Genomic DNA, 16420 nt, shown 5'->3' with positions numbered 1-16420 from the left:
GGGTTCCCCAACTGGTGGCCAGCAGGTGATTTCATTGTCCCCCAAGTTTTCTGAGCGAAGAAAATAAAATGTATATGTTAGTATTTTTTAAATAATTTTTTTCACCCATTGTTGGACATAAGACTAAAAACACCACGAAATCAGCTCCAAGTGATTTAGATTCTGGAAATKTGTTCCCAAGTATTGACAGAACTGAGTTTGGGACACCCTGACATAGCTACCTTGCTATGACATGGCATGTTAAGAGTCGCAAGCCGAGGAAGGTGTGACTCTTCCAACATTATTTGGCTGACTGGTTAAGTTACTTGTATGTGGTGAAAAGCGCTTTCTGATCACATGATTTGTGCATACCGTTCCAGAAATAGGAATAACAACAAGGCTGTGTTATCCGTTTCTGCTAATCAAACTAGATAGCCAATAGCCTAGCTAACATTATTTGGCTAATGAATAACTACTGTAGATAGCTAACTAGGTAAGTGGCAAACAAATTCAGCAGCAAAGTCAAATATGTTTCCTCAGCGATTTGTGGCTCAATGTAAGCATAGACACTAGCTATCTACCTTGCTATTTTTGCAAGCCTATACTGCCCTGGCTAGCCTTTTATCCTGCTAGCTAGTTAACGTTAGCTGACCAACAATCTGTGATGACTAACGTTAGCTAGCTAATGTAATGATATAGCTTGTTAGCACACCACGCAATGATTAATTTGATGTTATAGTGTAGCTAGTTTATCTTCGATAAAGTGGATATACGTACATATTGGGGTTTCTCTTGAAGGCGTTATTTATATCTTTTACAACTCTCTGAACCAATACCTCCACCTCATTCTCCGTCTCTGCCATTTTTGTACACTGATGACGTCAACGGATTATCTCAATTTCATCCGGGTCATTAAAAATGAACACACTTGGCTAGGCAAAGTGCGCATGTGTAAAACAGGTTTCACCATGGTAACGTTGTTGCAACATTTGTAAAAATTGAAACGCCACACCGGCTACAATGTTTTTATAGTCCACAGTAATTAACGAATTAGTTCGTTTCATACAATTTGCGGGACTATGCTATTTTACTGCTATGGAATGTTACTCACGTTCTAATCTTTGCTTTAACGGTCCCGTTCTATGACGTCACAGTAATTGGAATGGAATTTGGAAGCCTCTTAATTTTGCTAGCTGAGTATCCTGAGTGCAAAAGGCTTCCTTCAGTTCAGTGGAAGTTTTATTGGTGAATCACGGTTCAGTCTTCAAACTCAGTCACCATGTCTGATACCAAGATGTATTACAGCAGACCAACTCTTATTTCCAATTGGTAWGTAGACTAGCCAACTATTCATTCTAAAATATCTCTCAACATCACAGCCATCTGCAGATCACATGAATGATGTACATATTATTTCCATCTAGGCATAAAAACAGAGAGGCCGAACCCAAAGACTATGACTTCACTCGTTGTCCAGATGGAAAGAAGAAACTCAGCAAATCTACCTACAAACACTTTGGAACCTACATGGATGCTGTGAGCAATACCTCTTCTTTGTGAAACAATAGGACATTATATATCAAGGTTTTTTATTTGATCTTGATTGTTCATGTATCAGTTGGCCTTTAAAAAATATATATATATTTTGTTGTTGTTGTTGTTGTTGTTGTTGTTGTTGTTGTTGTTGTTGTTGTTGTTGTTGCTGCTGCTGCTGTAACATAATCTACTCCTTACCGAAGTTCCCTTTGGGGGAAAAAAAACAATATATTCTAAGAGTTCTATTCTGTTTAACCTCCAGGATTGGAGCACCAGTACAGAAACCCAAATGTCACAGTATCTACTGAAGAGAGATTATGAGCCCAAGAAGATTCTCAAGTCTATGGTAGAGGCTGGCCACTTCCAGTCTGCAGACTTTGACAAACGTACAGTCAGGTAGGTTGTAACTGTAGAACTGTAGCATGGTGCCATTAGGTACAGTAGCTGGCTATAGGAGGACTGTAGCATAGTGCGTCAGGTACAGAAGCTGGCTATAGGAGGACTGTAAGCATAGTGCCATTGGTACAGTAGCTGCTATAGGAGGACTGTAGCATAGTGCCTCAGGTACAGTAGCTGGCTATAGGAACTGTAGCATAGTGCCATCAGGTACAGTAGCTGGCTTATAGGAGGACTGTAGCATAGTGCATAGGTACAGTAGCTGGCTATAGGAGACTGTAGCATAGTGCTCAGGTACAGTAGCTGCTATAGGAGGACTGTAGCATGTGCTTCAGGTACAGTAGCTGCTATGAGGACTTGTAGCATAGTGCCATAGTTACAGTAGCTGGCTATAGGAGGACTGTAGCATAGTGCCGTCAGGTACAGTAGCTGGCTATAGGAGGACTGTAGCATGGTGCCGTCAGGTACAGTAGCTGGCTATAGGACGACTGTAGCATAGTCGTCAGGTACAGTAGCTGGCTATAGGAGGACGTAGCATAGTGCGTCAGGTACAGTAGCTGGCTATAGGAGGACTGTAGCATAGTGCCGTCAGTGTACAGTAGCTGGCTATAGGAGGACTGTAGCATAGTGCCGTCAGGACAGTAGCTGCTATAGAGGACTTAGCATAGTGCCTCAGGTACAGTATGGTATAGGAGGACTGTAGCATGGTGCCGTCAGGTACAGTACTGACTAGGAGACTGTAGCATAGTGCGTCAGTACAGAGCTGCTATAGGAGGACTGTAGCATAGTGCCGTCAGGTACAGTAGCTGCTATAGGAGACTGTAGCATGGTGCCGTCAGGTACAGTAGCTGGCTATAGGAGGACTGTAGAATAGTGCCATCAGGTACAGTAGCTGCTATAGGAGGACTGTAGCATAGTGCATCAGGTACAGTAGCTGCTATAGGAGAACTGTAACATAGTGCCATTAGGTACAGTAGCTGGCTATGTAGGAGGACTGTAGCATAGTGCATTCAGGGTACAGTAGCTGGCTATAGGAGACTGTAGCATAGTGCCGTCTGGTACAGTAGCTGGCTATAGGAGGACTGTAGCATAGTGCCATTAGGTACAGTAGCTGGCTATAGGAGGACTGTAGCATAGTGCCATTCAGGTACAGTAGCTGCTATAGAGGAACTGTAGCATGGTGCCGTCAGGTACAGTAGCCGACTATAGGAGTACTGTAGCATAGTGCCATTAGGTACAGTAGCTGGCTATAGGAGGACTGTAGCATAGTGCCTTCAGGTACAGTAGCTGGCTATAGGAAGGACTGTAGCATGGTGCCGTCAGGTACAGTAGCTGGCATAGGAGGACTGTAGCATAGTACCGTCAGGTACAGTAGCTGGCTATAGGAGGACTGTAGCATAGTGCCGTCAGGTACAGTAGCTGGCTATAGGAACTGTAGCATGTGCCGTCAGGTACAGTAGCTGGCTATAGGAGGACTGTAGCATAGGTGCCGTCAGGTACAGTAGCTGGCTATAGGAGGACTGTAGCATAGTGCCGTCAGGTACAGTAGCTGGCTATAGGAGGACTGTAGCATAGTGCCGTCAGGTACAGTAGCTGGCTATAGGAGGACTGTAGCATAGTGCCGTCAGGTACAGTAGCTGGCTATAGGAGGACTGTAGCATAGTGCCATCAGGTTCAGTAGCTGGCTATAGGAGGACTGTAGCATAGTGCCGTCAGGTACAGTAGCTGGCTATAGGAGGACTGTAGCATAGTGCCCGTCATTACAGTAGCTGGTATAGGAGGACTGTAGCATATTGCCATCAGGTACAGTAGCTGGCTATAGGAGGACTGTAGGCATGTGCCGTCAGGTACAGTAGCTGGCTATAGGAGGACTGTAGCAATAGTTGAGGTCCCCGCCACCGCTCCCCTCAATCCCAGCGACTGTACCTGAGGGCAACTATAGCTTGCCGCTGCATATAAACACAGTACCATTCCAGATACAACACCCATCACTATAGCCAGCTACCTGTACCTGATGCCACTTATTCTACCATAGGTCTACACACTCTAGCGATTTCTCGTCCTATAGCCAGCACTTACCTGACGCACCAGCACAGCTACTCCTAATAGCCCAGCGCTAGCCTGTACCTGACGGCACTATGCCTACCAGTCCCAGTCCTCCCGCCCCCCTCCCGCATAGCCAGCTACTTGTACCTGACCGCACTATTCTACATCCTCCTATAGCCATGCTACCATGTACCTACGCCACCATTCGACATTCCTCCTAGACCACTACGCCGACCACGCGTCCCGATGAGGACCAGAGGCGCGAACACGCCCAGTCTCTCAAGCCGCCCCCGTGTACCCACCCCTCATCCCCCACCCAGCGCGCGCCACCCCACCACTCCCCACCCAAGCCCACGCGCTTACTCCCTGCACCACGTAGCTCTCCGTACGCCCCCCCTACCCGATACATCACCCCCACCATCCCGCTTCACAATACGCGCAACGCCACAGCCCCACTCCCACCTACTCCCATCGCGCATCCCCACCACCATGCCGCTAACCCTCCGCCCCCCACTCACACCCCTCCTACGCGCCGCGGCCTCCCACCCGAACCCCTATACACATACCTCCGTGGCCCCCACCGCCACCACCCCACCGAGCCCTCCCTCCCCCCTCCTCGCACAACCCATACCCGCACAGAACCAGATACTATCCCCCCCCGCAGAGCGAACCATATCTCCGCCCAGCTGCCCCACGCCTTCCACCCTGCCGTCAGGTACAGTAGGCTTAACGAGCATAGTGCCAGTAAGTATGCTGAAGTAGCATGAGTCGTCAGTAACATAGCTGGACTATAGGAGACGTAGCATGGTCCGTCAGTACAGTAGCTGCTATAGGAGGACTGTAGCATATGCCATCAGTACAGTAGCTGTGTATAAGAGGACTGTAGCATATGCATCAGGTTACAGTAGCTGGCTATAGAGCACAAAAAATTACAAGCCACTAAAAGCTAAATCTACTTTGTCGTTCTCACTGACCATACAGGAGCACATTCTCATTGACCAATCAAGCACATTCTCACTGAACCATTGAGGAGCACATGTCTCACTGACCATTGAGGAGCACATTCTCATTTGACCAAATCCAGTGAGCACATTCTCACTTGAACCATGTTCAGAGCACATTCTCACTGACATTCAGGAGCACATTCTCATTGACCAATCAGAAGCACATATCTACACTGACCATTCAGAGACATTCTCGCTACCCTTCAGGGAGCACATTCTCATCTGACCAATTTAGGAGCACATCCTCACTGCACCAATTCAGGAGCACATTCTCACGGACCAATCAGGAACACATTCCTCGCGGACCAATCAGAGCACATTCTCACTGCACCAATGTAGAGCACATTCTCACTGACCATTCAGATCACATTCTCCCTGCCCATTAGGAGCACATTCCACTGACCAATCGTAGCAAATTCTACTGCTGAGCACATTCTCACTGACCAATTAGGGCACTTCTCACTGACCAATTAGGAGCACATTCTCACTGACCAATCAGGAGCATTCTCACTGACCAATCAGGAGCACATTCTCACTGACCAATTAGGAACACATTCTCGCTGACCATTCAGGAGCACATTCTCACTGACCAATTAGGAGCACATTCTCACTGACCATTCAGGAACACATTCTCACTGACCAATCAGGAGCACATTCTCACTGACCAATTAGGAACACATTCTCACTGACCAATTAGGAGCACATTCTCACTGACCAATCAGGAGCACATTCTTCTCCTTCATGGGGAAACTCATAGCAAGGCTGCACCTTGTTTTTACACTCAAAGACTCTTTATTCAATTCATTTCAAATAACTTTTGTTTCCTGAGAGGGAACTTCATGTGTGGTAAAGGATTGGTACCGAAAAGACACATAACACTGAACACACAAACATATATACATGTATGCAGTTACAGGCTATACACCAGTGGAGGCTGCTAAGGGGAGGACGGCTCATAATAATGGCTGGAACGGAGCGAATGGAATGGGTTTTGATACCATTCCACCTTTTCCGCTCGAGCCATCACCACGAGCCTGTCCTCCCAAATGAAGGTGCCACCAGCCTCCGGTGCTAGACACATACAGTGTATTCATGATGTTGCAGTAGAATATTGAGATGCTATGTATGCTATGTGCAGAGATTTACAAAAGGACATTTAGGTGGACACAATGTGTTGATCCAGTGTTGTTTTACAGCAGAGACACAGCAGGACATGTGACTGGTGTGACCAATAGCATCCTGCCACATCATCGCCCCGGGCATGACAAGATGTAAGAGGCTGTTCTCTGTTCTTCTTGCTTCGACACACACTTAGTAACCAGTTTTCTCTTGTACTAGAGGACAGTGAGGACGGTGAACTGTCGACTCCAAATGGTGTCGCTACTACTGTCTGCCAAAAGAGGGCGATATGACTGTTTGGTCGTTGAGGCCCCATTCTCCTTGTTGAATAATCACATTATTTTACACAACAACAACAAAAATCTCAAATGTTGATATTGACAAGATTAAAATATGACAACAGCTGAGAAAACAGTGTTGTAAGCAAAGTTGGAGAGGTTTTGAACATCCTTTGTTGAGAGGGCAGGAGAAAACACTTGACTTTTYCTCCAGTGGAACCCCTTTGTTTCCAACATAAACCGGTCAAATAGTCCTGTAGTGAACATTACTTTCAAACACAATTGCAAAAGACATGGAGAGCGCCTGTGGAAACAGTGATGTATTCCTGCTGTCGTCGTGGATCCTGACTGTGTGGGAGGCTAGGGCTACAGCTCACAGCAACATTTGTAGTGTGTCTCACACACCAGTCACCCACACACACATCACTCCCGCTTTTAGAAGGCTTGGCAACACTTAACACAACATTCACTTAACAACATTTGAGTCATGCCAAGAGACCTTTCATGAACATCTGTCTGTATTTTTTTTAGTGTAGGCTATAAAATCTCCCATTCACAAACAGTCTGGGCATAGTGGCAATTTTATTTTACCTTTATTTTATTAGGGAGTCATACTGAGACCAATGTCTCTTTTACAGATGAGTCCTGAATTACATAAATGACAGCAAATACACACATCAAAAAAATACAAAATGCAAGCAGAAATAAAACAATAATACAATCAGTGTTTATCAAATCAAACTTGATTTATAGTTKATTTCAAATCGGAATAGACTTTACAGTAGAACAACAAAGAGAAGATGCATCAGTAACAGGCAGGTCCTAATCATGCAGCACATGTAACAGATGTGAATATAAACACCATGTTGACTGGAGCCTGGGAGGTTGCCTCTGGGGGTTTGCCCAAAGAGAGTTATTCAGCAGTAGATTCTTTCAGGTTCCTGTGAGGGCACCCGTAGACTGGTGGAGACTGCTGAGGGGAGGACAGCTCATAACAATGGCTGGAACAGAGAAAATGAAATGGCATCAAACCATGTGTTTGATGTATCTGATACCTTTCCACTGATTCCGCTCCAGCCATGAGCCCGTCCTCCCCAATTAAGGTGACACCAACTTCCTGTGCTATAGACCTAATATTATGTAAATCAGATCAGATCATATCAATCAAATGAAATGTTATTGTTCACATACACATGGTTAGCAGATGTTAATGCGAGTGTAGCGAAATACTGTTTCTAGTTCCGACAGTYSAGTAATATCTAACAAGTAAATCTAACAAATTCACAACGACTACCTTATACACACAATGTAAGGGGCTGGAATAAGAAGATGTACATATAAATAAATGGATGCGCGATGGRCATGCGGCATAGGCAAGATGCAATAGATGGTATAAAATATCAAAATCAAATCAAATATATTGATATAGCCCTTCTTACATCAGCTGATATCTCAAAGTGCTGTACAGAAACCCAGCCTAAAACCCCAAACAGCAAGCAATGCAGGTGTAGAAGCACGGTGGCTAGGAAAAACTCAGTAGAAAGGCCAAAACCTAGGAAGAAACCTAGAGAGGAACCAGGCTATGAGGGGTGGTCAGTCCTCTCTGGCTTTGCCGGTTGGAGATTATAACAGAACATGGCCAGGATGTTCAAATGTTCATAAATGACCAGCATGGTCAAATAATAATAATCACAGTAGTTGTCGAGGGTGCAACAAGTCAGTACCTCAGGTGTAAATGTCAGTTGGCTTTTCATAGCCGATCATTGAGAGTATCTCTACCGCTCCTGCTGTCTCTAAAGAGTTGAAAACAGCAGGTCTGGGACAGGTAGCACGTCCGTGAACAGGTCAGGGTTCCATAGCCGCAGGCAGAACAGTTGAAACTGGAGCAGCAGCACGGCCAGGTGGACTGGGACAGCAAGGAGTCATCATGCCAGGTAGTCCTGAGGCATGGCCTAGGGCTCAGGTCCTCCGGGAGAGAGAAAGAAAGAAAGAGAAACTAGAGAGAGCATACTTAAATTCACACAGGACACCGGATAAGACAGGAGAAATACTCCAGATATAACAGACTGACCCTAACACATGAACTACTGCAGCATAAATACTGGAGGCTGAGACAGGAGGGGTCAGGAGACACTGTGGCCCCATCCGATGATACCCCCGGACAGGGCCAAACAGGCAGGATATAACCCCACCCACTTTGCCAAAACACAGCCCCCACACCACTAGAGGATATCTCTAACCACCAACTACCATCCTGAGACAAGGCTGAGTATAGCCCACAATGATCTCCGCCACGGCACAACCCAAGGGGGCGCCAACCCAAAATACAGTATATACATATGAGATGAGTAATGTATATGTAAACATTATTAAAGTGGCATTATTTAAAGTGACTAGTGATAGCATTATTAAATCAATTTATTAAAGAGGCCAGTGATTGTAGTCTATGTTGGCAGCAGCCCATCTATGTAGTGATGGCTGTTTAACAGTCTGATGCCTTGAGATAGAAGCTGTTTTTCAGTCTCTCGGTCCCAGCTTTGATGCACCTGTACTGACCTCGCCTTCTGGATGATAGCGGGGTGAACAGGCAGTGGCTCAGGCAGTGGCTCGGGCAGTGGCTCGGGTGTCCTTGATGATCTTTTTGGCCATCCTGTGACATCGGGTGCTGTAGGTGTCCTGGAGGGCAGGTAATTTGCCCCAGTGATGCCTTGCAGACCGCACTACCCTCTGGAGAGCCTTGCGGTTTAGGGCTTTAGAAGTTTGTGAGGGTTTTAGGTGACAAGCCAATTGTCTTCAGCCTCCTGAGGTTGAAGAGGCGCTGTTGCGCCTTCTTCACCACGCTGTCTGTGGGTGGACCATTCAGTTTGTCCGTGATGTGACGCCGAGGAACTAACTTTCCACCTTCTCGCTACTGTCCCGTCGATGTGGATGGGGGGGGGGGTTCTGCTCCCTCTGCTGTTTCCTGAAGTCCACGATCATCTCCTTTGTTTTCTTGACGTTAAGTGAGAGGTTATTTCCTGACACCACACTGCGAGGGCCCTCACCTCCTCTGTAGGCTGTCTCGTTGTTGTTGGTAATCAAGCCTACCACTGTAGTGTCGTGTGCAAACTTGATGATTGAGTTGGAGCGTGCATGGCCCCGAGGTCATGGGTGAACAGGGAGACAGGAGAGGCTCAGAACACACCATGTGGGCCCCAGTGTTGAGGATCAGCGGGTGGAGATGTTGCTTCCTACCTTCACCACCTGGGGCGGCCCGTCAGAAAGTCCAGGACCCAGTTGCACAGGGCGGGGTCAAGACCAGGGTCTCAAGCCTAATGATAAGTTTGGAGGGTACTATGGTGTTGACTGCTGAGCTGTAGTCAATGAACAGACAGCATTCTTACATACAGTTGAAGTCGGAAGTTTACATACACTTAGGTTGGAGTCCTTAAAACTCATTTTCAACCACTCCACAAATTTCTTGTTAACAAACTATAGTTTTGGCAAGTCGGTTAGGACATCTACTTTATGCGTGACACAAGTAAATTTTCCAACAATTGTTTACAGACAGATTATTTCACTTATAATTCACTGTATCACCACTCAGTGGGTCAGAACTTTACATACACTAAGTTGACTGTCCTTTAAACAGCTTGGAAAATTCCAGAAAATGATGTCATGGCTTTAGAAGCTTCTGATAGGCTAATTGATATCATTTGAGTCAATTGGAGGTGTACCTGTGGATATTTCAAGGCCTACCTTCAAACTCAGTGCCTCTTTGCTTGATATCATGGGAAAATCAAAAGAAATCAGCCAAGACCTCAGAAGAAAAAAACTCCACAAGCCTGGTTCATCCTTGGAGCAATTTCCAAACGCCTGAAGGTACCTTGTTCATCTGTACAAACAATAGTACGCAAGTATAACACCATAGGACCATGCAGCCGTCATACCGCTCAGGAAGGAGAAATGTTCTGTCTCATAGAGATTAATGTACTTTGGTGCTAAAGTGCAAATCCATCCCAGAACAACAGCAAAGGACCTTGTGAAGAGGAGGAAACTGTACAAAAGTATCTATATCCACAGTAAAACGAGTCCTATATCAAAAGGCTGCTCAGCAAGGAAGAAGCCACTGCTCCAAAACCGCCATGATAAAGCCAGACTACGGTTTGCAACTGCACATGGGGACAAATATTGTACTTTTTGGAGACCTCTGGTCTGATGAAACAAAAATACTGTTTGGCCTTAATGACCATCATTATGTTTGGAGAAAAAGGGGAGCTTGCAAGCCGAAGAACACCATCCCAACCGTGAAGCACGGGGTGGCAGCATCATGTTGTGGGGTGCTTTCCTGCAGGAGGACTGCAGGAGGACTGGTGCACTTCACAAAATAGATGGCATCATGACGAAATGAAATGATGTGGATATATTGAAGCAACATCTCAAGACATCAGTCAGGAAGTTAAAGCTTGGTCGCAAATGGGTCTTCAAATGGCTTAAGGACAACAAAGTCAAGTATTGGTACCTCAATCCTATAGAGAATTTGTGGCAAAACTGACAAAGCGTGTGAAAGGAAGGAGGCCTACAAACCTGACTCAGTTACACCAGCTCTGTCAGGAGGAATTAAAGTATAGGGTATCAGGTAGGCTGGAGGTGATATGATCCTTGACTAGTCTCTCAAAGCACTTCATGATGACAGAAGTGAGTGCTACGGGGCGGTAGTCATTTAGTTCTGTTACCTTAGCTTTCTTGGGAACAGGAACAATGGTGGCCATCTTGAAGCATGTTGGGACAGCAGACTGGGATAGGGATTGATTGAATATGTCCATAAACACACCAGCCAGCTGGTCTGCGCATGCTCTGAGGACGRGGCTAGGGATGCCGTCTGAGCCGGCAGCCTTGCGAGGGTTAACACYTTTAAATGTTTTACTCACGTCGGCCACATTGAAGGAGAGCCCACAGTCTTTGGTAGCGGGCCGTGTCGGTGGCACTGTATTGTCCTAAAAGCGCGCAAAGAAGTTGTTAAATTTGTCTGGGAGCGAGACGTCGATGTCCGCGACGGGGCTGGTTTTCTTTTTGTAATCCGTGATTGTCTGTAGACCCTGTAGACTCTACTTTGTCTCTATACAGACGCTTTGCTTGTTTGATTGCATTGCGGAGGGAATAGCTAGACTGTTTGTATTCGGTCATGTTTCTAGTTGCCTTGCCATGATTAAATGCGGTGGTTCGTGCTTTCACAGTTTCTGGTTAGGGAAGGTTTTAATAGTTACAGTGGGTACAACATCTCCAATGCACTTCCTAATAAACTTACTCAGCGTTTACATCGATGTTATTGTCTGAGGCTACCCGGAACATATCCCAGTCCACGTGATCGAAACAATCTTGAAGCGTGGAATCTGATTGGTCAGACCAGCGTTGGATAGACCTAAGCACGAGCYCGACCTGTTTTAGTTTCTGCCTATAGGATGGGAGCAACAAGATGGAGTCATGGTCAGATTTGCCGAAGGGAGGGCGGGGGAAGGCCTTGTATGCATCGCGGAAGTTAGAGTAGCAGTCGTCCAATGTTTTGCCCGAGCGGGTATAACAATCAATGTGCTGGTAGAATTTAGGTAACCTTGTTCTCAAATTAGCTTTGTTAAAATCCCCAGCTACAATAAATGCAGCCTCAGGATATAAGGTTTTCAGTTTACATAGAGTCCAATGAAGTTCTTTCAGGGCCGTCAAGGTTTCTGCTTGGGGGGGATATACTGTGACTACAATCGAAGAGAATTCTCTTGGAAGATAATGCMGTCGGCATTTGTTTGTAAGGAATTTTAGTTCAGGTGAACAAAAGGACTTGAGTTCCTGTATGTTGTTGTGATTACACCATGAGTCGTTAATCATGAGGCATACACCCTCGCCCTTCTTCTTACCAGAGAGATGTTTGTTTCTGTTGGCGCGATGCATGAAGAAACCCGGTGGCTGTACCGACTCTGACAACATATCCTGAGTGAGCGATGTTTCCGTGTTACAATCTGTTACAATCTCTGATGTCTCTCTGGAAGGCAACTCGTGCCCTAATTTCATCCACCTTGTTGTATAGAGACTGGGCATTGCCGAGTAATATGCTCGGAAGCGGTGGATGGTATGCTCGTACTGTATGATGCAGTGAGTCATTCACTCTGCACRGTCAAACCTGTTTAAAAGTGTCTGTCTCCGATTCCAGGAAGTTGGACTCCACATATGCAGTGGATTACCTGCCCCCATGGGACTCCAGCAAAGAYGCGGTGAGTTTGAGTGTCAAACATAACCCCGTTCAAACCTCAAAACACCTTTTCAAACGGATATCACCATTTCATAGTCTTCTGCTTTATTATTCAATTACTATTCCTTGCTTCTCCTCCTCAGTACATACTGTTTCCTCTCATCTGACACACATCAACCATGTGATGAAATATACATMTTCATGTACCGTCATGTATAGAATTTTATTAGCCGTAACATTAGTGCTTACATTTTGAGTGTTTCTGCTATGTCATGTGTCATCATTTGGCCGTTCCAGAAGCACTTGTGATAGGCTGCTCTGTCAGCAGTGGCAAGTTTCTAGTGTTTAATGTGTGGTTTTATTTTTTCCTCCGTATAACTGTTCCCAGATGTGTAATATAGTGTCTAATGCTCTACAGGAGGACTAGTCTCTAGGATTCTGAGCTCTGGGCTTACCCTGCAGGGAGCTGCATACGTTTCATATTCAACTTTTCATTCCATTATTATTTTTTTAACTTCTCATTTTTAACAGGAAATAAAAACAAAGTATGGATTATAGTGCAATAGGTTTCCCATGTGGAGAGATTGTTGTGTGGATTTCTGATTCCCCTATTTTGTAAACTTTTGTGAACTTTTTTTGTTGAGATGAATACATTTGAGGACATGTGTGTGCAGATTTCTGTTATCAATGTCCACCTATTGCTGAGGTTGGCTACCTGTTCTTAGAAGACTATACTGCTGTTCAAGAATCTTGGCAATAATTTGAAAAGGGACCAAATCTGAAACTTTTTCAAAGTAGATGTTTTAAGCTTCGATAAATGTCACTGCATAGAACCATGTTGTAGACCCACATTAAGCTAGTTTGCGATCAAAGTACAACATTTCCACAACTCTTTGTCTTGAGCAAAGAACTAGTGATAGACTCAAACCCCTTGTCATATTTACACCCGAGGGCTTTACACCGGTGCCTGGCCTAACCCCAGGGCTTTACACCGGTGCCTGGCCTAACCCCAGGGCTTTACACCGGTGCCTGGCCTAACCCCAGCGCTTTACACGCGGTGCCTGGCCTAACCCAGGTATTACACGGTGCCTAGCCCCAGGGTTACACCGGTGTCTGGCCTAACCCCAGGGTTTTACACCGGTGCCTGGCCTAACCCCAGGGTTACACCGGTGCCTGGCCTAACCCCAGGGCTTTACACCGGTGCCTGGCCTAACCCCAGGCTTACACCGGTGCCTGGCCTAACCCCAGGTTTACACGCGGTGCCTGGCCTAACCCCAGGGTTTTACACCGTGCCTGGCCTAACCCCAGGGTTTTACACCGTGTCTGGCCTAACCCCAGGGTTACACCGGTGCCTGGCTTAAAGCCTTGATCCTGTGAAAAAGCAGCATCTACATCCACAATTGTGTCTCCCCTCCAGAGACACAGAAGGGCCTAGCAGCAGACAGCATTCCTGACTACAGGAAGCCCCAGTCCCAGTTCACAGACACCGCCGACTACCGTCGCGGGGGCAGGAACACCTGGCAGGATGAGAGCGGGGTCTATGGTACCCTGGGAGCCACATCCAGGGCCCAGGCTCAGCCATCCAACCCCATCTGCCCCTAGAACCTCACACCTCCCTGGGGAACCACCACAGCATGGCCTCCTTAACCTGTTCTCACTGACCAAGACTATTTTTCTCACTACAGCACTTTATGTAGCAACTTTTTACCTCAGTATTTCTCTTTCTTCACCTCGAGCTATTGCTGTTTTGTCATTTTTACATGAATAAAGCAAGTATTGCATGCCCCAACGTTTGTTTTCCAACAACAGTGTTTCATTGGAGTGGTGTCAGTGGAAATGGATACACCGCTGTGCTCAGTATTGGTGTTGCATCCCTCAGTGTTCAGTTCAGTCTTTAGCATCTGGTGTCTCTCTGAGGTTTATAATATGCATCTCCTGGTGTTTCCCTCCCATCTCCCAGGGCGAGGGTTGTCCAGTCATTATACATGGTCATTTCCAGGGCGAGGGTTGTCCAGTCATTTAATGTGTATTTCCCAGGCGAGGGTTGTCCAGTCATGTATAATGTGTATTCCACAGGGTCAGTAGTGATAGATTGTCCAGTCATTTATAATGTGTATCCCAGGGCGAGGGTTGTCCAGTCATTTATATGTGTATCTCCCAGGGCGAGGGTTGTCCAGTCATTTATAATGTGTATTTCCCAGGGCGAGGGTTGTCCAGTCATTTATAATGTGTATCTCCCAGGGCGAGGGTTTGTCCAGTCATTTATAATGTGTATTCTCCCAGGGCGAGGGTTGTCCAGTCATTTATAATGTGTATCTCCAGGGTTAGGGTTGTCCAGTCATTATAATGTGTATCTCCCAGCAGGGTGTCCAGTCATTAATAATGTTTATCTCCTAGGGTTAGGGTTGTCCAGTCATTATTAATGTGTATCTCCCAGGGTTAGGTTGTCCAGGTCTATGTATAAATGTGTATCTCCCAGGGTTAGGGTTGTTCCAGTCAATGGTCATAATGTGTAATCTGTCCTCAGGGTAGGGTTGTCCAGTCATGTATAATGTGTAATTCTCCCAGGGTTAGGGTTGTCAGTATCATGTCTTTCGTTGTTATTTCTACATCCCATCCTATTACTTCATGTTCTAAGTTCTCAACAAAAGCGTTCGTGTTCGTTTTCTTCTCAGCAGAGGCAGAAAAAACAAACCATATAATTCAACTAATAACAGTCCAACGACCTCTGGTCTCTCTTCAACTTAAAACGTTCTTATGAATTACACGATGTTAGGCTGAACGTGAGCGAACTACCTCCCTCCTGGGTTTGACCTGTACGTACCTGGAAACAAACCCTCTGTTGACCTAAAGCATGTGTGTTGTGTGCGTGTGCGGTGCAGGCATGGAGTGTGTGGGAGCCTGTTAACACGTACCTTTATTTACATGAATGTGAACTTCCTGTCGAATCCCCCCCCCCCCCCATGGATCTGAACCGTTCGTTGACCTGTAAGCACATGTGTGTGTGGGGTCTGCTTGCTGTGACCCGCCTAGCCTACACCTTGGACATGAGATAGACTGAGAGAAAACACATCCTGCCGTGTCTTCTTCTTGTCTTCTTCCAATGTGCATCAGTGGACACTGTGCTCATTATACTGTCTCTGTATAAGTCTATACTGTATACTCTGCTGCGGGGGAAAAAAAACGACAGTTGGAATATGTTCACGTTAAAATAAAAAGTTTTGAGTGCACAAATCGGTGTGTGGTCTCCTTGTGCATTAGAAAAGCAGTGTGATGAGTGATTGTGTAACTTAGAGAAGAGAGAACTGCATTGCAGAAGTCTGCAAAAATATCCCCGTGTACAACATAACACTCAAATAATGCATGCAAGAGCAGAAGTAGGCCGCATACCTCGCCTATTTATCAAAATCCAGAAAAGAGACGTTAAATTATACAACACCTTAAAAGGAGCGATTCACAAACATTCCATAACGAACGCCATCACCTACAGAGCAGATGAACCGCGAACGAGTCCCGTTAAGCAGCCCCCCTTTGGGGTCCCCCACAAATTTAGACCCCAACGCAATAGCATGAGAAAACCAAAAGATACATACTTGACACATTGGAAAGAATCCAACAAAACACGAGCAAACTAGCATGCTATTTTGGCCCTAACAGAGTACACACGTGGCAGAATACCTGACCCACTGTGAACTGACACAAAATGATGAATAGCTTTGACTACGATCAGACCACGTGAGAAAAGCCTTGCTATTGAGAGGGCCTCCGTAGGCAGACCTGGCTCTCACCGGCAGAAGACAGGCTATGTGCACACTGCCCCAAATGACGATGGAACTGAGCTG

At 46.0% G+C, this 16420-nt stretch overlaps 2 protein-coding genes and 1 long non-coding RNA gene across 5 annotated transcripts in view; 2 read left to right on the top strand and 1 right to left on the bottom strand.

Annotated features, from left to right (window-relative positions):
* LOC112071851 (protein prenyltransferase alpha subunit repeat-containing protein 1) overlaps window positions 1-856 on the bottom strand; it is a 30950-nt gene extending 30094 nt beyond the window's left edge. The window contains exon 1 of the mRNA XM_070439537.1: window positions 757-856. Within this exon, the coding sequence (XP_070295638.1) occupies window positions 757-842 (86 nt within the window). The 5' untranslated portion in view covers window positions 843-856. The remainder of the gene's footprint in view (window positions 1-756) is intronic.
* Window positions 240-16420, top strand: part of LOC112071852 (cilia- and flagella-associated protein 95) — a 20274-nt gene continuing 4093 nt past the window's right edge. The window contains exons 1-6 of one of the 3 annotated variants that reach the window (XM_024139277.2): window positions 240-472; window positions 1134-1308; window positions 1404-1515; window positions 1778-1911; window positions 6158-6232; window positions 12540-12600. In XM_024139277.2, the coding sequence (XP_023995045.1) occupies window positions 1259-1308; window positions 1404-1515; window positions 1778-1911; window positions 6158-6232; window positions 12540-12600 (432 nt within the window). In that variant the 5' untranslated portion in view covers window positions 240-472; window positions 1134-1258. Of the gene's footprint in view, window positions 473-960; window positions 1309-1403; window positions 1516-1777; window positions 1912-6157; window positions 6233-12539; window positions 12601-16420 lie in introns of those variants that run through there. The other 2 variants (XM_024139278.1, XM_024139279.1) reach the window with 2 other exon arrangements.
* On the top strand, window positions 14834-15136 carry LOC139024648 (uncharacterized). Its single transcript, XR_011475983.1, has 3 exons — window positions 14834-14868; window positions 14943-15021; window positions 15111-15136. It is a non-coding gene; the product is annotated as an uncharacterized lncRNA (long non-coding RNA).

Source organism: Salvelinus sp. IW2-2015, unplaced genomic scaffold (genome assembly GCF_002910315.2).
Source record: "Salvelinus sp. IW2-2015 unplaced genomic scaffold, ASM291031v2 Un_scaffold1745, whole genome shotgun sequence".
NCBI classification, from domain to species: Eukaryota; Metazoa; Chordata; class Actinopteri; order Salmoniformes; family Salmonidae; genus Salvelinus; species Salvelinus sp. IW2-2015.
Note: the sequence above shows the minus strand (reverse complement) of the source record. Positions and strands in the feature narration are given on the sequence as shown.